The sequence below is a fragment of the Diabrotica undecimpunctata genome, chromosome 6, assembly GCF_040954645.1.
Source record: "Diabrotica undecimpunctata isolate CICGRU chromosome 6, icDiaUnde3, whole genome shotgun sequence".
Classification (NCBI taxonomy): Eukaryota; Metazoa; Arthropoda; class Insecta; order Coleoptera; family Chrysomelidae; genus Diabrotica; species Diabrotica undecimpunctata.
In genome coordinates this window covers 32,890,691-32,916,468 of record NC_092808.1, presented here as the reverse complement: position 1 = coordinate 32,916,468, position 25,778 = coordinate 32,890,691, and the positions used below count along the sequence as shown (strand labels likewise).

The following is a 25,778-nucleotide window of genomic DNA, read 5'->3' as shown; positions in this document are numbered from 1 at the left end:
TTGTCAAAAAATTTGACAGATAGGGAAATATTTTGAATATTTAATATATAAAATATAATTTTGTCACAGTGACTAGCTTTGACTGTTAATTTTTCGCTGGCACGCTCTATATATCGGGATTTTTGTAGCTGAAAATCAACAAACGTATTTGCTCACTCACAGCACTGGTGGTTGTATAAAAATTGGTATCACTTTTTGAAAATACTACATGTTCGTATTCAGCGAAAAATTTTACATAAGATAGAATAGTATCGTTTTCTAGATAACGATGCGAAAACTACAGAGGAATAAGCGTAATATCATCAATAGGAAGATTATATGGGAAGATACTGCGAGAAAAGATAGAGCAAGCGATAAAAGGCAAAATCGGAGAGGATCAGGCAGGCTTCACGGCAGGAAGATCATGCATAGACCACATATACACACTGGAACAACTGTTGGAAAAGAAAAAAGCAAAAAATAGAGATATACACTTGGCATTTGTGGACCTGAGAAAGGCGTATGACTCTGTACCAAGGTCAGAACTATGGGAGGCAATGTACAAATTAGAAATACAGACGGAACTCATAGAAGCTACAAAAGCTCTGTATAAAGAAAATAAAGTGTCCATTAAAATGGGAACAAGAATCATAGGAGACTTCACCACAACAAAAGGGCTCCTGCAGGGTTGTTCCACATCTCCAACCCTATTCAAAATATAGTTAGAGAAAGCCTTGACTACATGGAAAAGAAAATGCGAAGGCATGGGAGTACCGGTACGGAACGAATACCTATATACATTAAGTTTTGCAGACGATCAAGTAGTGATTGCACAAGACCAAGACGACCTCAGCTACATGATGAAGAAACTACAAGAAGAATATACCAAGGCTGGCCTAGATATTAATCTCGCGAAAACAGAGTACCTCTCTACAAGTGAAGAAGACATAGAAGATCTACAGATTGATGACAACGTAACAATCAAAGGAAAGGATAAATTCAAATACCTGGGGTTTATAATCACGAAAAAGGCAACAACAGAGGAAGAAATTACACAAAGATTAGGACAAACAAGAACAGCAATCCGACAACTTAAGTCAGTATGGTGGGATAGACACCTAAATATGAAGACAAAAACGCAGATTTATAAAACATTAGTGCGAAGTATTATGACATATGGGGCTGAAAATTGGATCATAAACAAGAAAACCAGCAGTAAGATAGTAGCAACAGAGATGGAATGCCTGCGAAGATGCTGCAGAGTAACAAGAATGGATAGGAGAAGTAATGACGAAATAAAGCAAAGAACATCAATAGAAACAGACATACTAACATATATAGAACAAAAAAGACTAAAGTGGTATGGACATGTAAGAAGAACTAGCGACAGCAGATGGATAAAGAAAATAACCGAATGGAGCCCCATAGGAAGGAGGAAAAGAGGACGACCCCGAAAATCCTGGAGGAACGAAGTAGACGACGCCATGAGTAAGAGAGGACTAAACGATGGAGAATGGAACAACAGAGAGAGATGGAAACGGTTGAGCGAGGGAAGGCAGTGAATACTGTAGAATCCCTAAATATATATATATATATATATATATATATATATATAGAATAGTATCTTATGTATCTAGGAACTATCCACCCTTCCATGCATACAGTAAGGTACCCCCTTCTGCCGGGCTATATAGCATACACCATCTTTTTATAAACCAATTGAAAAAATCTAAAGGCATAGGTTATTGTCTAATGTGTCCATTAGTTCCTCGTTCAGGATATCAAAATGCCTATCTCTATTTAAAGAGTCGTTATAAATGAAAACATGTAAAATGTTGTTATATTTAATGGTATAGTATACATTAAAACACCAGGATTCTTGATTTTACTTGAACCAATAATATTGATACACGGAACACAACGATACAAGTGATTAGACCCGATTTAATTTTCTTGAATCCTTGTTCGTGGTATTTTTTTTAGTAAATACTTACCTTTAGATAAAGTGATAAAAAAAATATTCATGAAGTAATTATATATAATGTTTTTAGTATCTTAGAGGACAAGAGTGGTATAATTTGGAAGCATCTAGAGCGGTAAACCAGGCGATTGGCCGAGTAATACGACATAAGGACGATTATGGCGCTATACTTTTGCTCGATTCAAGGTTTAACAGTAAAATTATAAAGGATCAAATGTCTCTATGGGTTAGAAACCATATTAGAGTATCTAATAATTTTGGCGAACTAGTAAGAGACTTAAGACAGTTTTTCAAAAATGCCGACTCTAAGGTAATATTTATTTTTATATTAATGTATTTAGTTTTATATTATTTTATATATTTTATTTTATTTACATTTTACATGCCGGCGACATATATCGGGGATTGGCGACGTGGAAATATCATGCGACATCTAGGACCCACTAAAGAAAAGGAGCACATAATGTCATATCATGTATTAGATGTGCTTTTATTTGATTCACATTGCGCTAGTCTCTTAGACAGACTGAAAAGTGGATTAACCACCGATATACGTATATTATTTATATTCGTATATTCTTTGCACATATATATATATATATATATATATATATATATATATATAATATATATATATATATATATATATATATATATATATATATATATATATATATTGAAATGATTTCAATATGTTAAAAAGGATACAACTTAAATGGATTTTTATATGAGTTTGTTGTTCATGAATTTCATGAAGCCATCACAATGTGGGTTCGACTCTGAAATAAAAGAGAGAAAAAGATTAGTAAATTGTTAAATAAATTAATTTTGACTTACCTGGTATAGTGTTAATAATTTCTGAATAGTATAGTTGCCTAGTGTATAGGTGAATCGTCTAAACCTTAAAAAGAACAAAAAAAGAATTCTTAAAAAATATTTAAACATAGAAATTTTGAAAACGTCAGAAAATAAACTGTCAAGCAAGTCTATGGGAGCTAAATTAATAGGGGTTTTGTTAAATAAGAAATTACAATGATGTGGAGATGAAAAGAATAAATTGTATTAGCATTGTAATAGAATAAGTTTTATATCTGAACATTTTTTTTATAAATTCCCAAATTAGATGTGATTAAAGTGATTATGAGAAATTAATGTGGATTGACAAATGTGTCAGAACAGGACAGTTTTATGGTTTAAAAAAAAATAGAAGACGAAAAGAAAAAAAGAACGTTGGTTGCTGTTAGCAACGAATAATAGATTTTGGGGAGAGGCCGACAAGAATTTTTGAAAGGAGAGCCCTGAAATTGTGGAATAGGTCGGGAGTGTTTTTTAACTCGTCTAATTCGAATTTTAGTTTTTCCACAGTTTCCACAGCAGAGATATCCAAAATTTGTTCCAGAGAGTAAGAGAAACAATTTAACTTATAAATCATTATTGGAGTACAGAAATGTCATTTAAATTGATAAAATTAAAATTCATGAATTAACATAATTGCGATAGGCCTTAAAAAATTGAAATATTAATGATCATTAAATTAAAAATAGAATAGTACGTACCTTAACTTCCGAAGAGAGGATTGATATTCCAGTTTCACCGATTATTTTGCGAGTAGTTAGTTTTCTTTAAATAAATCAGAACTGTTTTAAAGTAAGGTTGGATAATAATTTTGGGAATCATTTGAAATTTTGATTATATTTGAATGCAAGTTAAAAGTCAGCGGAATAAAGTGTTCATTTTCTTTTCTTTATAGTTCATTTAAACACTTTATAAAGTTGCAATATTTATTTAGTTTTTAGGTACTTGTATAGAGTCTCCACATTTTGTAATAAATTTTTATTGTCACGACTCTAAACCACATTAAGATTTATACGATTCCTATTTTTGTAAATTTTTAAAAGCAACCCAAGTTGCAGACGAATTTTATTGTTTATATTAAATTTGTTCAATATTAATTAATAACGTGCTTCATTTGGGTTAATTTATCAAAGGTCTAAAGTAAATTTTGGTTTAATTTCTTTTTGAACTCTACCAGGAGACTACAGAGTCGACGTCACACAGTGACAGATTGCTTAGAACACATAATTGAGCTAGCTGAGGTATATATTAAATTAAACAACGAACCACAGATTTTAAAAATTACAACATTTATTATAAATAAAAATAAAATTAATAAAATACAACTTTTTCAATATATATATATATATATATATATATATATATATATATATATATATATATATATATATATATATATACATCGAACAGGTGGTTCATTGGGTTAGCAGCTGAATATTACAATCCAAACGATACGAACTCTTATCAACGATATCGTTATATTTCGTTATATTTCTCTAACATCTTCAGACGCAAGCAGACAATAGTGTTACAAACTGGTGAAATTGTATAATTTACAAAATAAGATAAAACACTTACTTGTGTGAGGGTGCAGCAAAAAGTTGTGAAAAAAAGTTCATTGTAATGAAAAGAAAAAATGGACAAAAATCGTGTGTAGAACTTTTTTCAAAATTATACACCACTAAGACAGTTAAGTGTATATATCGAATGTGGCATTTCAAAATTATCTATTTAATTAAAAAACATTCATGGACAAACAATTATTAAAATACACATATTAGGACGAACACATTATGCAGTTGTCACTATTGAAGCCACATGATCAACATTTTTTTCTTAAAAAAATACGTAGACGATATGACCTTAGCTATACCTAATATGTTATGACGACTTACTTTTTATATTTAACAGCTATGCTCCTTACATACAATTCACCATCGAAGTAGAAGATGAAAAACAATCTATTCCTTTCTTAGATACTAGATTAGTTTTAGAGAAAAATCTCAAAATACTTTTTGATTTATTTATAGATAATTTCTATCCACCACTCCTCTCAAAGGGACTTCTGTATAATACACTATTAGAAACATTAAGCACTCCAATAAATTCAATACCTACTAACATAATCACCAATACTGATACAAATAACACTGTGATTACCCAAACTCTTCCAAAATATTGTTGCCTTTCATACAAGATCTAACACCTAAGCTGACAAGAATTTTCAAAACCTACGATAACATCAAAATAGCCAATAAAACAGTTTTAACAGTCAATTCTATTTTTTCAAAATTTAAAGATCGAACCCTTCCACAGTCAAAAGAAACCAATAGTACACACAAAGATCGAACCCCTAAAGAACAGATATCAGATGTAGTTTACAGCATTCCTTGTAACGATTGTAACAGTAAATATATTGGTCAAAGTTCAAGACGTCTTGAAGACCGCATCACTACTCATAAAAGTGACTGTAGGCTTTATCATGATAGGTGTTCCTTAGCTAACCACGTTTACACCCAGAATCACAGAATGCATTTTGCAGATGTCAAAATCCTTGAAAAAGAAACACCCTATAATAGAAGACTTTTTTTAGAAATGACTCACATTAAAACTGATAAATTCAATAACTTGATTTAATTTTATTTAATTCTATTTATAGACATACACAGGGAGGATCTGTTTAAACAAATAATTTTTTTTATGATACATTAATAAAAATGAACTTCACAACAATATATACTAAGTGACATAGAAATCCGAACACCCAGTTTAAATGATTTTATTTCAATAAAATTTGGTGTAATTTATTTATCTTACTGAAAAAAAAACAAGTGATAAAGTTTTTAGCCTTATCAGTTGGAGATTCCGGTTTTTATACTTTTTGTTTTTAAATTCACTAACAATCTAAAAATGAATATTTCAGCCGCAGTAAAGATCCAAATTTGGCGGATTGTAATTCTTGACATTCTTTACGATTGGTTACGATGCCTAGAGTACGGAGACCTGCACGATTTCGTCAACTTAGTGAGTTTGATAGGGGCCGTATAATGGGACTTCGGGAAGCTGGACTTTCTTTTCGGGAAGTGGCAGTTAGAGTGCAAAGAAGTGTAGACACCGTGGTTATGTGTTGTCAGGCATGGCTCCAAGAAGGCCGTACGCAAAGAGCAAGGGGCACTGGACGCCGCCGTAGAACAACAGACCGTGAAGATCGCCGCCTAAGATTATTGGCCTTAAGAGACCGTTTCTCCACTACCAGCTCCATTGCAAATGAATGGTTTGCAGAAGACGGAAGACCTATTGGCATGCGAAGTGTTTACCGACCAATGAGAAGTTTTGGCCTGTTTTCATACCGACCACACTAGGTCCTCTCTTTAACTCCAGAACACCGCCGTAATCGCCTTCAGTGGGACAGAGAACGGTCACTCTGGAAACAGGAATGCAACAGTATTGTCTTATGTTGAATGTAAGTGACGAGTCTCGATTTTGTTTAGGCATGCACGATGGTCGAGCGAGGGTTAGAAGACGACGTGGTGAAAGGAGGAATCTACAGTTTTTGTTGAAAGACATGTTCATCACACTGTTGGAGTTATGGTTTGGGGTACTATAGCTTATGGTTCCAGGTGACCTTTAATCTTCATCAAAGGTAACATGAACGCGCATCGTTATATCCAAGAAGTTCTAGAACCCCACCTTTTACCCTATCTTGACACCCTGGCAAATACAACTTTCCAACAAGATAATGCCCGACCACATGTTGCAAGAGTCACAATAGACTTCTTTCAACATAATGATGTCACATTGTTAGCATGGCCACCAAGATCTTCCGACTTATCCACAATCGAGCACATATGGGATATGATGGGTAGGAGATTGCTCGATTTGAAACGTGCTCCTCAGACTCTACAAGCACTTCGAGATGAGTTGGTGGTTGCCTGGAATGAGATACCACAAGAGAACATTGACCACCTAATTAGAAGCATGCCTAGGCGCGTTGGAGAATGCGTAACACATCGGGGTGCATCCACACATTATTAAAGGTAAAAGGGCTTTAAAGCAATGCAATCATTTTGAAATTTTAATCATTTACTTATTATGCTTCATTAAGTACTTATACAAAATTTTATTAAAATAAAATCATTTAAACTGGGTGTTCGGATTTCTATGTCACTTAGTATAATTTTGTTATTAGATTTAATTTGTAGAATTGAATTTAGTTGAAATTGAATTTATTTCATATAGAAAGTATCTTTTTTTTTCAACTCACTAAATCCTTAAATACTCCCTAAATTTTCATCATATAATTCTAAATCCATTTTATCATAGTTAATAGCAGTATCAGTACTTTCTTCTTCAAGATTAATAATATTGCCTTATGAATTTTTGCAAGTTTGCCATTGCAAGTGAGATTTCCGTGGCGTGATCTTGACAAATTCTGAGAGAATTTTTTTAGTTTTTATCCGACTAATATTTAATTAACTTCTTGAAAATAGGTTATATTTGACGTTTCGATTTTCTTCTTAGAAATAGTTCTCAAAATACGATTCCCGAGGTGAAAATTGAAACTTTAAAATAAACGTATTTTCAATTAAAATTGTGGTTTATTACCATTAATGATATTGGATAATATAGAAATTTCACGAGAAAATAGTTGTAAGATACCATTTTGTTCCGCTGTTATATTATTTTTTTAATTTCATGCAATTATCAAGAATAACCAGTATTTTTGTTTTTAGTATAAATCTGTGATTGAGGCAAAATCGTTAGCACCTCCTGCAGCTGAATTTAACACTTACTTGAATTATAAGTCTGGCGGTTTGAGTGCTTCATCATCATCATCATCTGACAATTTAGATAGCACAGGAGAAGTTGTCATTCATAATCGAACATCAACAGAAAACCGAAAACAACCTTCGAAAAAAATAAAATTGACTGTTGTACCAAACTCTTCAAAGTCGACGAAGAAAGAAAAAGGCGATGTTACGAAAGAGTATATTATCATGGTAGTTATAACAATGATTAGTTATTATTTTTACTACAAGTATTATCTCTCTGGTTAGCATTATTAAACTACTCTTGTACAGGATATCTCAAAATTTATGCCCATATGTTTAAGATTTGGTTCAGGAACCTACTACAAATTCAAAATGACCAAAATTTCGCTATTACTGTTAACCTAATCTTATTTACGGTCCTTGATAATGAAAATCATAAATAATAATTGAGAGCGTACAATTGTTAATACGGTATCCACCTTAACGGATTCCTTAAAATATAATGAAAACAAAAACACAAATGTGCTTTTGACTGAGCAAACAGTTTTAGACCGAACAGCTAATTTAACTGTTAAGTCAACATCATCGATTTGCAGTAAATTTTTATTTAAAAATTAAATATGCACAGCTTAAGTAAGTGTATGTGAACAACTTACCCCCTGTTTTCTGAGATATAAATTCTCTGTTCGCAGTAATATTTGTTCTTTAGCCTATGGTTTGTGCTTAGGGTACCGACAAGTCTGAAACCGTTATGTATGTCTTAATTACAGCAGTGATAATGCATTGAATATACTTAGTACTGTTTGATTTTAACCTTTTTAGTGTAACAGTTTATACTGTTTAGTTTTATGTATTCGGGGAGCATAAATACATTCAGCTGTTCTGTACTGTTCCTGCTGATACCTACTGATGTCATCTATGCACTTCCTCTTGATTGTTTACCTGTGTACCAACGTTGGTCCTTTTGTCTAGTACCATTTGACCTTATCTTATCGTTGTTCTTCTTATCTGACAGTCGTATACCTAACATTGCTCTTTCCATTGCCCTTTCTGTTGTGGCTAGTTTATTCATATTTGCCTTGGTTAGGGTCCAGGTTTGACATCTACATGTCATGATAGGAAGGATTCACTGGTTGAACACTTTGCTCTTCAAATATTAATCTCAGAAAAACATAATTAACTATTATATAAATCATAAATAACTATTCGTAAGTTTAGCCATTTTATAGATCGTGATTCATGTCCTGTTGCGTAAAACGATTTGTTTCGTCAACAATATTCTGTACAATTTCACAGGTAAAAAAAAAAATAAAAAATGCCTGGGTGTAAATTCTTGGTTCAAATGGCCCACTTTATATACTGAAGAGGAATCGTCAAAAATAAATATTTTAGGGGACAGATTGTTAGTATCCATTCAACTTTATTATGAGTTTTATTGGTTTGCATCCTAATGCTGACCTTTTCGGGAAAAAAATCATCTTCTCCGTTGAATCAGTTGTAGCCATTCTGATTCACACATTCTCTTTTTTTGAAGTGAATACTTCTTATCGCTCGGCATGATGTTTATTACACGGGCCCAAAATAATATTTAGCGTGACTGAAAAAAATCGAGACTCGAGCAGTAACCTTGCGGTATACCGGAATATACATAAACATATATACAAACTGACTTCATTTTATTTTTTTCATAACATTTTATAAGAACTCGAGAACGACTGGATCGATTTGACTAAATTGGATTATAAAATATAAAATAAAAATAAAATAAAATCAGTTAAAATAAATAAAACTAAATAATATTAAATAAAATTAAACAATATTAAATAATATTAAATAAAATTAAATAATATTAAATAAAATTAAATAAAATTTCATAAAATTTTTGTTTCACTGCTCAAATTGTTAGCTCTGGGATGTTGGCACCTCATTGATCGAATTTCGTAAAAATAATTATACCGTCTGAATGGTCACGTTTTGGTCACAAATGGTCAGTTGGTTTCAGCTTTTGGTTAGTTCTGGTTAATTTTTTATTAAGGGTTGAAAATTTTCAAGGACAAAAAAAGATGTTGGCACCTCATTGAACGAAATCTATAAAACAAATTATTGTATTCGATAGAGAATAAAATGCTGACAAATGGTCAGATATATTGAGCGTTTGGTCAGTTTGCTTTTGGGGTGAAAATAATTAATAAAGTTGCAATAACCTTAGCACGCAAGCGCAGTCCATTAAAAATTTTAAAAATACCAGGATTGCAGTGCCTTGCCGCAATAAACATTTTAAAAATACTAGGAGAACAGTAGGTTCGCGGGTTTTCCTAAATCACTATGTTACAGCTAGTATTTCTGAAATATAATTATACCATTCGAAAGATCACAAATTAATCTCCAATGGTCAGATATTTCCAGAAATTGGTCAGTTCTAAGTAATTTCTTATTAATTATTGAAAATTTTTCAAGGACAGTCTGATATTGGCTTCTTGTTAAAATATTAAAATTTTTACAAGACACCAATTCGTACAGTGTTGCGCGATTTAGAATAAGAGATGAATTGTAAATTTTCACCCAGAAACATTCTTTAGATTCTAATTACAGGAAGCGGTTATAGTACAATTTGTTGATATCTAGACAGTGTATCAGTTGTTAGTGATAATACGAATTCTAATATATTTCTTTGTTTTGGATATTGGACGCAATTAATAGTAATATATTCCAACGGGATTAACTTGGCTGATAGGTTTGGCAAATACGCATCCTAAGACACATGTTCTCAAATATACACCGTTGTCACGTCTAAAAATTAGTTTTTCTCGTCTAATATCATTGTTATATTTTTGTAGAATATCCAATTTGTAATTTTTAAATCTGATCTGATTTTTATACCATCATTTTATTTATTCTTTTATTTTAAAAATGTAAAAAAATATAACTTAGATGCATAAATTCACAACAGTTGTAATTGAGAAAATTGCTAAGAGTCATTAAAGATTCTGAAAATTCTGAAGTGTTCTGAGACATACTGTGTTCTGACTCAAGTATTCTGCGACTGTTTTCTGTTAAAATATTGATATGAAGTAAACGAAATTTAAATATTAAATATACAGGAACTTAAGATTGATACAATATAAACTGTCAATTGTATTCACTTTTGGAACAAAATAAAGTAGTCTTAACCGTATACTCAACTGGTTCGTTTCATTTATAAGTTTTAACAGATTATAGTGACTCAAACCATTTTTTCCGTCGGTAAATAAGATAAACGTTGTATACTAGTAAGTTTTGAGGTTCACAATAGCAGTGAATTACATGTCTACGGTGCCAAAGCTATTAGGCCGCGAAAATTACAATGATTGGGTTTCGCAGTGCAAAATTATCTTGTTCTAGAAGGTTTGTCCACGTGTTTGGACGGAACTGAAACCGAAGTAGACAAACAAGAAAAAGCTAAAGCCAAGTTAGTTCTTTTGCTTGATCCATCGTTATATATACATAGAAAACAAGCAAAAACCGCTAAAGAAATTTGGGACGCTTTAAAAAAAGTTGTTGGGATTGTTATTTCTATCGATTCAATCAAAACAAAAGTATTGGACATGGAAAGTGATGTTGGTAAGTCCGTTTGCAAGTGGTACTAGTAACAGAACCAATCACAATAGACAGTTTGAAAATCACAGAAGTGATGACAGATGAATAACAAGAGAGACAGAGATCTGTCGAAAATTAGATGTTATTGTTGTAAACAAACCGGTTACTATGAAAATAAATGTCGGAAGGTTAAAACATCCGAAAAACATGCGTTTAATGCCGCTGTTCTCAACGGATACTTTAAAAGAACTGAATTCACAAATGAGGGTTTCAGTTGTTAAAAAGACGTGGCATCAAAGATGAAATAAAAAACAGCAAGCGCTCAACGCTACTAGTTTAAAGTGTCAGTTGTGTGAGATTTTAAAGCATGCATCGATAGATACAATAATATACACATTATCACTTGTCAAACTAGTGCCATTGCAACTTTACTCTATTTTACGTTCTTTTTGAAAATTCGCATTTTTAACAAAAATAATCTTTAACAATTGATGATAGTAAGTTTCCTTATCACATGGTAATTGGTAGTTTGATGTATTTATCTGTTTTGGCCAGAACAGATATATCATTTACAGTCAGTTTCTTGAGCCAATTTAACAATGTATATACTGAGTCTTATTTGAAATGTACAAAAAGAGTATTGAGGTATTTAAAAGATACTATTAATTATTCTCTAATTGACATTCTCTCATTGGGCAAGCAATACATTAGATTGTAAGATCCTTTACTGGATATGTATTTAAGCTTTGTGGCTCTACAATATCTTGGCAACGTGCAAAACAAAAATCATTAGAATCCCTAAACTAATTTTCGAAACCAAATTCAGAATTCTGCTTTAATCTGTGCCTTCTAAGAATTGCAAGGCAAAACAGACGTTGATAAAGATGTTATTAGAGACATGGGGAATCTAAAAATTGCATTCCACAACATATCTCCTCAACTAAGCAAAATCCTTAGCGAATTGGTTTCTAGTACTCGTACAGAGTATATCGGAATAAAAAGAAAAAGACAGTTAAGATTTAATTTCACGTACAAGGCGCCTGCGCATCCGCTAACGAAAGAGCGACTGCGAAAGCCGTTGTGATGAGGCCTATTAGGCCGAAATACGTATAAGCGGTGAAATCAAATCTTAACTGTCTTTTTCTTTTTAAAAATCATTAGCTTTATCTAGCTACGAGGCAGAATATACGGCCTTGTCAGAGGCTGTTTTTCTTAGGAGTTTGCTAAGTGATTTAATTGAAAAAACTGAATGTATTACCTTATTTAATAATAATCAAAGTGCATTAAACCTATCAGCAAATCCAATGTATCATAAAAGAAGTAAGCGTATTGATGTAATATGTCATTGTTTGAAAGACCTAATATCTGACACAATAATTAATGTAAAATATATGCCTACTGATGTTATTCCAGCTAATGTGTTGACTGTTAAAGGTCTAGTTGCTAAAAAGCTGCATATATTATTGAGACTGTTTGGTATAGGTAACCTATAACTTTTATTTAATTCATAAGTGGGGTTGTTAAAATATTGATATCAACTAAACAAATTTAAATATTAGCACCATCTGTCATTTACAGGAACTTGAGATTAGTACAATGTAAACTGTAATTATATTCACTTTTAGAACAAAATAAACTTAGTCTTAACTTTATACTGAACTGGTTTCTCAACCGTTTTAACAAGTTTTAAAATTTTCTACTTCAATTTTCAGTTAAAAATTTCCATTCACATTTGTGAGACGGATTGCTCGCCCATAAACAGCATTATAAGGTAATGAAATATAATTCTAAAAGATAGCAACATAGATATCTTTAACACCAACACCAAAGCCGTTAAATCTAGCTTTCTACCTGCTTCGACCTCTATATCATAGTGTGTATGTCTAGGATAGATACATGGATGTTTTTATGTACCTACGTGTATGTGTGTGTCTGTATATATATTGTTTTATGTGTATATATAATTCCTACTTGTTTTTATTCTCTAAAATATGTTTGTTCTAAAACATAAATAAATAATTTACTATTTTTGTTGGGAATAAGTCACAATTTCACTTTAAAATAAGTTTATTTAATGTTTCGATTTCCACTTCGAAAATTGTTCTCAAAAGTCAAATTATTCCCAACAAAAATAATGTATTGCATTAACTGGATATTAGTAGATACACAGTTACATGATCAGCTCATCTTTCCTCATTTTAGTTGTATTTTTTAAGTCTTGATCCAGTTTTTTGAGATCAAGGTTACTTAGATCGTTTTGTATTTTTATTTTTATCTACGCAAATATATCTAACGAATATTAAAATCATTAATAAATGTTGAAGTTGTATGTAATATGAATAAAACATTAATCAAAGCCACGAGATATGCTATTATATAATATTTAAATATTTAAGTACTTAAAAATGTAATTTATGTAAAGCAATTTTATATTGGTTTAAAGAAATATTGAGAGACTAACAACACTGTACAAATCAGCTGTTCCTATTTTAGTATCAAAGAGTATGCGCACGCGTCTATACAAGTAAAAATGAACCAATTTTCATTACGGAACACTACACAGATGATATTAGGGTAGTGTTCCGCAATGAGATTGAGAATGATGAAATTAGAACAGCTGACGCGTACAGTGTTGGTTGTCTTTCAATATTTCTTTAAACTTAAAGATTAAAGACTAAACTAAAACCAAAGAATATAGACGCTTAGCTAAGCGTCTATATTCTTTGCTAAAACTAAACTTTAATTTTTAAGTAAATATTATATAATAGTATAGCTAGATGGCTTCCATTATTGTTTTATTCATTGTACATACAACTTTAACATTTATTAATGATTTTAATGTTTGTTAAATATATTTACGTACATGCTATCAAACACGTGACCTTGATCTCATGTACCTAGTATACATACTAGTTTTAAATATGAATAAGAATATTGTTCTGAAGCTATTTTCTTGTGGCATCTTAATGTAATTTACTATTTTTGTTGGGAATAAGCCATAATTTTACTTTAAAATAAGTTTATTTCCACTTCGGAAACCGTATTTTGAGAACGATTTTCGAAATTTTCGAACGAATTGAAAATCAAAACATCAAATAAACTTATTTTTAAGTAAAATTGTGGCCTATTGCCAACAAAAATAGTAAATTATTTATTTATACTTTATAACAAACACATTTTACAGAATAAAAACAAGTAGAAATTTCAGATACACACATGTAGAAAAAAATAAATACATATACACACATATATGTGAATATATACACATACACGTACATAAAGACTTCCATGTATCTATGCTAGACATACACACTATGATATAGAGGTCGAAGCCGGTAGATAGCTAGATTTAATGGCTTTGGTGTTGGTGTTGAAGATATTTATGTTACTACTTTTTATAATTATATTGCACTGCTTCATCATGCTGTTTATGGGCGAGCAATCTGTCTCACAAATACAAAACAGTCCTCTATGACTGAACTTTAAGCTAATCTTAGGTATCAAGAACTTTATACGGTTAATGAAGAATAAAGCTTTAATTTTACATTATTTACAACAACATATACAAAACAACATTACTTGTATTCCCGTCTCTATTAAAGTGTTACAAATTTAAAAGTTACAAGCATACTCCTGTAAAGGAGCGGTCTCACAGAACGTGAAGTGGCGTTCTTCATCGGCGAAGAGAAATATAAAATACGGAATAGAAAAAGAAAGAATATAAAGACGAGAACAAACACAACGTGGAATACCGTATTTCTTCTCAACATTTGTGGTTTACGATCCCTGTGATAGGACAAAACTGTCTATTTATAGCTGGCGGGTGCTATTCCGTTGTTTGTCGGCAAATCGATCCAGTTCAAAAAAATCAGAAGCTAAGGCACTGCATATCCAATTATAACAACAAACTTGTGTTGGAGTTTTTATTATTGTATAAATTACCCAACTTAATAAAAATTATACCACCAATACTGATGGATGGCGTACAACAGACTTAACCCTAGATACTGACCATTGGAATGGTCCGACTACATTTTGGGATGGGTCGAATGGATTTACCAAAAAGCAAATATTTACTAATTTCACAATAACGTGGGGTGCCAACTGTTGTCTCTTTTCGGATCGCTAATATCGCTATCGTTTCTCGTTTTAATATCGTTTCTCTTTGCAGAAGCTAAGAGTATCATTCCACGAGCTATCTGATTCCTGCTTAAGACACTCCTGTTATGATAAAAATAATTACAACTGCGCAACCTAACGTAAGAGAATCTAGGGAGACCTTAGCTAATGTGAATTTTTAACTGAAAATCCAAGTAGAAAACAGTAGCAGAACACTTGAATCAGAATACAGTATGTCGCAGGACACTTGATTTCAAGGATCTTTAATAACTCTTCCAAATTTTCTCAATTACAACTGTTGTGAATTTGTGCGTCTAAGTTATATTTTTTTACATTTTTATAATAAAAGAATAAATAAAATGATGGTATAAAAATCAGATCAGATTTAAAAATTACAAATTGGATATTCTACAAAAATATAACAATGATATTAGACGAGAAAAACTAATTTTTAGACGTGACAACGGTGTATATTTGAGAACATGTGTCTTAGGATGCGTGTTTGCCAAACCTATCAGCCAAGTTAATCCCGTTGGAATATATTACTATTAATTGCGTCCAATATCCAAAACAAAGAAATATATTAGAATTCGTATTATCACTAACAACTGATACACTGTCTAGATATCAACAAATTGTACTATAACCGCTTCCTGTGATTAGAATCTAAAGAATGTTTCTGGGTGAAAATTTACAATTCATCTCTTATTCTAAATCGCGCAACACTGTACGAATTGGTGTCTTGTAAAAATTTTAATATTTTAACAAGAAGCCAATATCAGACTGTCCTTGAAAAATTTTCAATAATTAATAAGAAATTACTTAGAACTGACCAATTTCTGGAAATATCTGACCATTGGAGATTAATTTGTGATCTTTCGAATGGTATAATTATATTTCAGAAATACTAGCTGTAACATAGCGATTTAGGAAAACGCGCGAACCTACTGTTCTCCTAGTATTTTTAAAATGTTTATTGCGGCAAGGCACTGCAATCCTGGTATTTTTAAAAATTTTAATGGACTGCGCTTGCGTGCTAAGGTTATTGCAACTTTATTAATTATTTTCACCCCAAAAGCAAACTGACCAAACGCTCAATATATCTGACCATTTGTCAGCATTTTAATCTCTATCGAATACAATTTGTTTTATAGATTTCGTTCAATGAGGTGCCAACATCTTTTTTTGTCCTTGAAAATTTTCAACCCTTAATAAAAAATTAACCAGAACTGACCAAAAGCTGAAACCAACTGACCATTTGTGACCAAAACGTGACCATTCAGACGGTATAATTATTTTTACGAAATTCGATCAATGAGGTGCCAACATCCCAGAGCTCAAATTGTTTATGGTCGACAAGTGGCATGTAATTCTGGCTGCAAGCGTATTGTTTGAAAATAATGGACCTGAGATAATCCATCAGAGTTTGTTTTTTTGAAGAACTGATTGTCCAGGTAATAATGTAATCTGACCAATACAAATTAAATTCCAGATGTCTGCACCGATAAGAAGATCAATAGGTTTTGAAATGTTGAAATCTGGATCGGTCAAAGTAATGTTAGAGGGAATACTTTGTGTTTTTTTATCGAATGTAGCAGAAGGTAAATTTCCTGCAATTTCCGGAAGTATTAAGCAAGAAATTACTTGAGAAAAGTTTAAAGTTCTAGATTTAAATTTGATTGATGTTCTGTATCTTACAATAGAATTTGTTTGGTTTATACCAGAAATAGAAAAATGTGTTTTGGTTGTAGACAATCTCAGAAGATTTAAAAGGCGCTGGGAAATCAAATTACTTTCTGAGCCGTTATCTAGAAGTGCACGAGCCTCATATTCGTTACCTGAGATGTTAAAGATGTTTATCTTTACAGTTGACAGCAGAGTAGTGAAGTTGTGCTTAAGCAAAATGTTACGTGCTGTCAGTGCATTAGAGCCTTCTGATGTACCTAAACTTGACCAAGATAAATTGCTGATGGTTTGATTACTGGTTTCAGAACGCCTTTGTGAGTTACTTTGGAAGTGTAAAAGTGTGTGGTGTATTTTCCCACATTTACGACACCCCGAAGATTTGCATTCCTAGTGAGATGATCACTAGCGTAAGCGTTTTGCTTCATTATGTCTTAATGACGTTTCTAATTTAAGAAATTCGGGACAAGTGTACATTAGATGTTTTTGTTTGTATAAAGAACAGTTGGTAAAGGTATTATTAGTTGACAAGAAATTTTTAGACTTGTGATTGCCTGTATATGAGAATTTGGGACGAGGTTTTTCGTCTTGATGAATAAAAGATTCTACATTTGCCTTTTAGAAATTCAGTTAAGTTACTCAAAGTGGGTAACGTATTTTTGTCGTTTTTAATTGACAGTTCCCATTCTGTGTGTAGCATTGTCTCGTTTTGTGGTGATTAGGTATATGATAAAGTCATCCTAAGATGTTGTGTCTCAGTTTAAGTATTCAAGGGAGCGTAAATGTCTTTGAAAACCATTAAGTAAAGTGCGTAAATCATGTGAATTTTTTAAAACATTTGGTAGGTTAAATAATTTTTTAATATTATTATTGACAAGAAGAGATTTGTTTGCAAATCTGTCTTTTCACAGGAGGGCAAATTGATAGCGGGTAACCTATTGTTAATAGACCTTTGTAAATTGTTTTCAGACGAAATTGTCGAATTTGAAGCTTGAGTAGTTTGAACATGGGGTTTTGAAAGATTGGTATCAATAAAGTCTCGCACAGCGCTATTCATATGGAAAAACGGCGTTTCGAAAGACGACCTTCCTATACCATGGATAGTATCTGCCTCGGCAGTATAGTCCTCATCAGAGGCCTCAATAAGTGATTGAGAGTTGTCAAAATCATCGAAAAGTTTCTCAATTCTCAAGTCTAAGTTGTAAATCTCTAAAGTTAATTTTCTCTAAATGTTTGTTTTTGACAGAATTAAAATACTTATTAAAACGAGTTACAGAACCTTTGATTGAGGACCGTTTAGTTTTTGCTGTAGCGATGTCAGCCATATTGACCATGCCAAAAATAAAAAGCGAATTATGTAATGTTTCAAAGAATTTGTAAAAAAGTTTGGCAAATTTTCCTAAAAAGTTTTTCCTAGATTTGTCAAACAGATGTTTGACAAATCTAGTTTGTCAAACGCCTGTTTAAAATCTAGGAAAAGTATATGTGTTTCTCCGCCGTACTCGTATGTTTTCTCTATCACTTGTTTTAGCGTATGTATAGCGTCTATTGTGGATCTTCTTTTTTTCTAAAACCGTACTGGTAATTCCCTATGCTTTGTTCTCTATTATATTATTAGTCTGTCTCTAATTATACCTGTTATTACATATGCTACATTCAGTAAATTATTTGCTGGGTAGTTTTTGCGTATTCTATGGTCTCCTTGTTTTGGGATTGCCACTATAATTCCCTTCTTCCATTATTCAGACATTATTTCTTTGCTCCATATATTCTGTATTAGTTTATAAATCTGTCTGTATAGTGCCTCCCCACCGTATTTTATAAGTTCTGCACATATTCCGTCTTCTCCCGCTGTTTTCCCGTTTTTAAGTTTGCATATTTTCTCTTTCACTTCTGTAAAGGTCAATTCTTCTTCTTCATCATCTTGTGTTCGTTATTTTTTCTCTTGCTTCTTCTCTATCCGTTTCTTGATATATTTCTTCGAAATACTTCTGCCATTTTTCTGCTTCTATAGCTATATTAGCTGTCCGTTTTTGGTTACCTAGTTTTAAGTATTGGTACAATGGTTCTGAGTTGTGTCTTTTGTTTTCTGTTTCTATCTCGTTCATAATTTATTTTACTTTTTGATTTTTTTTTCGATTTAAATAATTTCTTTATATTTTGCCTTCGATCTTTGTATTTTTCTAGTTCCTTTTCTTTGCTTGTGCTTACCCATTTCAATCTTGTTTTATTCTTTTCTTCCACTGCTAATTTGGACTTATCGTCAAACCAATTATTTCTTTTTATTTTGCATTTTGTCAACCACTTTCTCTGCTGCATTGTTTATTCCTTGTTTGATATTTCCCACTGTTCTTCCATTTGTTGTTCTTTGAACTGCATCTCTGTATTTACTTCTTGTACAAATCTTCTTCTTACTTCTTTCTCTTTCAATTTATCTACGACCCAGTGACTGTGCTTTTCGCCTTTCATTCTTCGTTGTTTTTATTTTACATTTTGTAAGCACTGGCACATGGTCCGAATCGATGTTGGCCCCTCTGTGAGATCTAACTTCATTTATCGATTGTTTGTGCGTCTTTTTTAATCAGTACATGGTCTATTTGATTTCCTTCCGGACTTCCTGGTCTCATCCATGTTATTTTGTGTATGTCTTTGTTATTATATCTCGTGCTACTTATGTCCATGTTTAATGCCGCTGCTAAATTACATAGTCTTTCTCCATTATTGTTTGCTGTGTCATGTATTGAGTTTGCACGTGAAACCTTTCTGAAACAATTTGCTTTGCCTATTTGGGCGTTGAAATCTTCTATAAGGATTAATATATCTTCTCCTGGGATTTTCTCGGCGTTTTCTTCTAGTGTTTTATACAACTGCTGTTTTGTCAAGTCATCACAGTTTTCTGTGGCTGCATAGACATTTATTATGGACAACTTGTTCGGTTTGCTGACAACTAACCTTGACTTTGACGAAAGGTCCGCGAATTCCAATTCAAAGGCGCAGATCTAATTTGAACTGTTTGCTACGATTTTTGAAATATTTCTGGTATTGAGAGTGGGTCGAACTAACTACCTGTTACAATAAAGCAAGTGTTTCAAATCGCTCAGCTACCGAGTCGATTAAATCAATTTTCAATATTTCGATTAAATATTTTTCGATTTGTGTTCTTGATGTGATGTTCGATTTGTGTTCTTGAACCGAGCTTCAAAGGCACAGGTGTTAATTCTGAGATACTCTGTATGATGCCAAAACTAAATTTATTAGCCTATAGATTAGCAACATTTTATATCTGCTTTTATAAGTATGAAATTTTTTCCTAATCTAGAAATTAAAGAATATTGTCAAATATTTGTATTTTATCATTTCGTATTATAATCAATTAATCGAAAACTATATAATTAATAACACTTACTAGGAAAAACTTCTTAAATAAAACGGTATAAAATTTATTAAAATTTTTTAAAAATATCCAATACGTCGGCCTAGAAATGAATATGAAAAAAACAAAAATAATGACAAACACAGATGACCCCAGACGTATAACTATAAATGGCAGTGAGATAGAATAACTCCAGGAATATTTCTACCTAGGCCAAATCCTGAAACTTGACAAAGAGAACCAAAGTGCGGAAATTACTAGAAGAGCAAGACTAGCATGGGCAGGATTTGGAAAACTTAGTTGGATACTTAAGAACCGCAAAATACCCCAATACTTGAGGAGCAAAGTGTTCAACCAATACATCCTTCCTATCATGACATATGGATGTCAAACCTGGGCCCTAACCAAGGCAAACATGAATAAACTAGCCACAACAGAAAGAACAATGGAAAGAGCAATGTTAGGTATACGTGTAAGAGGAACGACTGGGTAAGATCCAAAACAAAAGTCGAGGACATAGCAACAAAAATTGCCAAACTTAAATGGAGCTTTGCGGGCCACACTGCTAGACAAAAAGACCAACGTTGGAATACTACAATACAACATTGGAGACCTTACGAAAGTAAACGACCAAGAGGAAGACCACAGATGAGATGGGTTGATGATATTAAAAGAATAGCCGGAACAAATTGGAAATATGTTGCTCAGGATAGAGACCGATGGGAGGAGTTGGGATAGGCCTATGTCCAAACATGGACGACAGAAGGCTAAGAAGAAAAAAAAGTAGCTTTAATAGCAGATGGATCCTGAAGATAGCATGGATAGACAAAGTCACCAATGAAGAAGTACTGCGGAGGATGAACACAACTGCGGATTTGGTCAACATCGTAAAGAGCCGTAAGCTGCAGTACTTGGGAAGTATGATGAGAAATCAAGGCAAATACGAGCTACTTCAATGCATTTTGCAAGGTAAAATTGAAGGAAAAAAAGCCCCAGGACGAAGAAGAATATCCTGGCTTGCTAACCTGAGAGCATGGTATAGAAAGACCTTAACACAGCTATTCCGTATAGCAACCAACAAAGTCATAATAGCCAGAATGATCGGCAACGTTCGAAACGGACAGGCACCCTAAGAAGAAGAAGCTTTAATTTGATATAAAAAATTTCTGTTAAAAAATTAATTATCATTAATTGAATTAAAACTATTTGGGCCCAATTTTTCATTTCAAATTAACTAAATAATCTAGTCCTATTAATTAACAAATCAGAATTTTATATCAGAGTATTTGATTAAGAACATTTATTTTTATTACCTAATCTAACAAAACTAGAACATCAGTGCAAACGCTTCATAGTATTGTATGATTTAGTTTTGGCGTATTTATATTATATGTAAATTGTTTTTAGTCATATTTAATATTTGTATTAACTTTTTAGGTGCGGAAAAATCTAGATGATACTTCATTTAAGGCGTTTGTAGAAGCCATACAGAATTATAAGGCTGTGAGTGATTTAGATTCCTTAACGTCTAGTTTAGATGCTATATTTAAGACAAAGAGTCATTTAAAATATCTAATTCCGGGTTTAGAATCATATATTAAATTAGATCACAAGTCAGATTTCAGCAACTATTGCCAAAAAAATGGTTTCCTTGATATTTGAGGTCAATATTCCTTTGATTTGGATAACTTGGATCATTCAGTTAAGAACAAAACAATATTATGAGTAATACTTTAAAAATTTCTTTGTTCTAAATTTAATTAACAAAGACAATTTTTTAAAGAATTCGTGAACTTTTTCTATTTGATAGATATTATCTTTTTTATTCTTGATGAAAGGAAACGACGAATTATTTATTTAATCCACTATTTGTCAAAGCATTATGGTTTATATCTTAATTTAATAGATTAACTAGAATATTATGTGATTCTTAGACAGGTATTAGTAATAAGCAATAAGTATTTTTACCCATAATTATTTATTGTAAAATTACAAGAAAAATGTTATCCTATTAATAAAATCAGCAAGAATTTACAGTGAAGAGCAAAAAGTTAAGTTCATCGAATTATTTTATCAAAATAAAATAAATATACGGTAATGAATAGCATGATCGTCATCATCAGTGGTACCACAGCGCTAGTTGAGCCTCGATCTTCCTTAGTCTGTTTCACCAGTCAATCGTGCCCATTGCCAACCGTTGCCAATTTGTCACGTAAAGCCTACTCACGTTATTATTTACTCCATCCTTCCACCTAAGACTTTTCGTGTCCTTACTCCCGTTTCTCACTTATTCTTAAGATGCCTTCTACATTATTGACGGTTGGCCATAATTTCCGCAAATTGCTGTTTTGATCTGTAGTTCCCCTTTTTCCTTTGAGCTTCCATTCCATTATGATTCGCAGGAAATTGTATGTTTCTCATCTTTAAATATGTCCTAGATAACTTGTTTTTCGGTATTTTGTAATATTTAAAAGTTCTCTTTAGGTCTCATCGTTCTTAGTACTTCATTATTGGCCACGTGCTATATCCAAGACATCATCAATATCGTTGGAAAAATACATATTCAAAGGCTTCTATCTGTCTCATACTTAATTAATTCCACTTCGTATAACAATACTGAATAGATGCAGGTTTTCATAAATAGCTATCGAACATCCACAGAGGTAAAATTTTTCATTGTTGAAGAGCGGATAAGGCATATTATATACGACCTCGTGTTTTAACTTCGTGGTCAAAATCTGTGTATCTGTGTACAGGTTCTATCTGATCTTTGTATATACATACTTGGGTGGCCATTACTTTTATTTTGTTTGTCTATATTTTCAACTCTAAAGCAACTCCTTCAATGGTTATGGAATTCAAAAGTCGTTAAAAACACTCGGTATTGTGCGCAATAATGATTATGTCGCATGCGTATCTTAAGTTATTTACATATTCTCCGTTGAATTGGGGTGACAAATCATCTTTTCTTTTGATTGATACCATTTGTGCTCAATATAGGCTCTTAATATAATAAGATATTTAAAGTTTGCACCATGCATTAGTTTTGGATCAGTTCTGTATGTTTTACTCGATTAAAAGCCGTTTGGTAGTCGATAAAGCAGAGAAAAACGTCTTTGCATTGATTGTAAGAGTAGCTGAAAGCCAAACAGTGATTTCCTTCTACCAAGCAGCGACGAATAAAAAATAATTTATGATAATTTATAAAGATAAAACTATAACAAATGTAAAATGTTCGTCTAACATTAGCCGGAACGCGTAGCGTTATTTTTGTACAGTCTTCATTTCTTCGCATTTTTAATGCTTCAATATCAATAATTTTTGGTTAGAATTCATGTTGGATTTGGATCTAGCTCCAAACGATTTTTAAAATAATCGTTTGAAGCTAGATCTCCTGATCTCGGAAGCCATTTAATGTTACAGTTGGTCCAATCAAACAATTACTAAAACTGTTTTTAAGATTCCTTAACCTCCCGGCTATTGTGCGCAGGACACCCATCTATTTGAAATTAAATTTCTTCTTCACCTGGAGTTACTTCTCCAAGAGACTTACTGGCAAGTATCGGTAAAAATCTCTTCTTGTAGGAAGTCCAAAAACTTTTCTGAATTTAAAATTTTGTCCTATATATAAAGGCACTCCTCCAGGGCATTCAATTTAAATTTTCTCTCATTGAAAAATGGTTCAATAATATTGTGTCTAAATATTCCTACCAGATATTTATTTTCCGACGATATTTTGGTTGTTTTCAATAATATTCTCTTTCTTTCTTTTTTGTCGACCGAATTCTATAATTTTTAATATTTGGTTTATTATTTAATGTAAATGTACCTAGATTCATCGCTAAACAAAATGTTTTTTTAATTGCCTGTCTGCATTAGCTCAGCTTCTCCTTCTTTTATAGTCTAAAGTCCGAATTTAGATCGACCTTCGCCCATCTGTTTATCGAATGAAACATTTTTTTTTATCAAATTTCATATAGACCAATACGTCTTGCATGTATTGCCTATCAAAATATGTTCACAGCTAACCTTAATTAAAAAATATTAATTTTTTTTAGCAAGTTTCACCCATTTGTTTACCAATCAAATTTTATTAAAACTAAACGTTTAAAACATATCATATAGGTATATGAGGTATTACTTGCGTGGTTACGTTCATGGCTACCGGGTAAGCAGGTGTAAACAGGTAAGCAAATATAGGTGACTGTACCGATCTGTTTACCAATCAAAATATAAATCAAAATAAAGACTATTTATTAAAAAACGAGATGATATAGTATTGCCTGCAATAAACCGTTCATGAAATACTATTGCGATTCCTTTAAGTTTAAAAATCGGAGCAAGTAAAGTTGCGCAAGTTACTATTTATAAACAAATAGTACTACTAGTTGCTTATAAAGTTGGTACTATATATGCAACATTATAGATTCTAAAACCTTTACTAACTTTTGCAACAACTTTTTTGTTCTTCACTGTATAAATATTAATTATTGATACTAATATGTCTTAAATAAAATTGAATGCTCAAATATCAATGTTATTTCATTCTTAATGTTACTTTATTCCGTTAATATTATTATTAGTAAAATATGAGATCTTTGATTGAAATTTGGTACTTTATTGTATAGCTATTTTTAATTATTGATTTTTTTGGTAATAAAACGTGATATACTTTTTTTCGACTATGAATATTTGTTTGGAACTCGTTAGCACCAAAATTATTATTTTAAATTATTTTTTTTTTATAAATCTGTTTTTCTTTAACTGGATTAAAATTTTTATTCTATTCAGCGTTTTTTATTTCTTCTACAGAATGTTCACACACTAACATTGAGTTTGTATATGCTTCTATATCCTCTATGTTAAGTGAGTTTTTAAAATCTATAAGTTCATCGATTCATTATTTGTATAAAAGTTGCCTAAAATCATTGGTAAGTAAATTATTCTTTGTCTCTTAAAAATCAATAATTTTGCAGAATAGGGAAAATTAAAAATATACATTATCAACCTAGCCAAAAGCAGCGAAGTGCGCAGATTATAGAAAGTGAAGTAGGGCAAAAGTGGGTATTGCCGGGTCCTCTTATCATAAATATTAGTAATAAAGGTAATTATCAATATGTATTCTTTAAATTCCTTAAAAACAAACTAACATTTGGTATAATTATCAGTTACAAAAAAAACCATGTGTCATGGCTGGTAATTCACTCCGTGGTGGCAAATACGTGTCACCACTTGGGTAATATAATACCATTTAAGTACCAATTTTGTACAAATCACAAGTATAGTCTTCAGCAGACTCCCAGCATGGGTCCATATACCACATATGTACCATAGTTCGTTGTCTCTTCACAATAATCACGAATAACACATTAATTTTCCAGTTTTTCGTCAATATCTCTGTCATCATCTTGCCGTAAGTCTCATATGTCAATATCAGAGT

General features: G+C 31.9%; 1 protein-coding gene across 2 annotated transcripts in view; it reads left to right on the top strand.

Moving 5' to 3' along the window:
- The window catches only part of Rtel1 (Regulator of telomere elongation helicase 1), a 55,536-nt gene extending 30,412 nt beyond the window's left edge, over window positions 1-25,124 (top strand). Inside the window, exons 9-11 of one of the 2 annotated variants that reach the window (XM_072534583.1) lie at window positions 2,031-2,270; window positions 7,549-7,815; window positions 21,776-25,124. In XM_072534583.1, coding sequence (XP_072390684.1) covers window positions 2,031-2,270; window positions 7,549-7,815; window positions 21,776-22,000 — 732 coding nt within the window. In that variant the 3' untranslated portion in view covers window positions 22,001-25,124. Of the gene's footprint in view, window positions 1-2,030; window positions 2,271-7,548; window positions 7,868-21,775 lie in introns of both variants that reach the window. The other variant, XM_072534584.1, reaches the window with a different exon arrangement.
- Window positions 25,125-25,778: the final 654 nt, after the last annotated feature.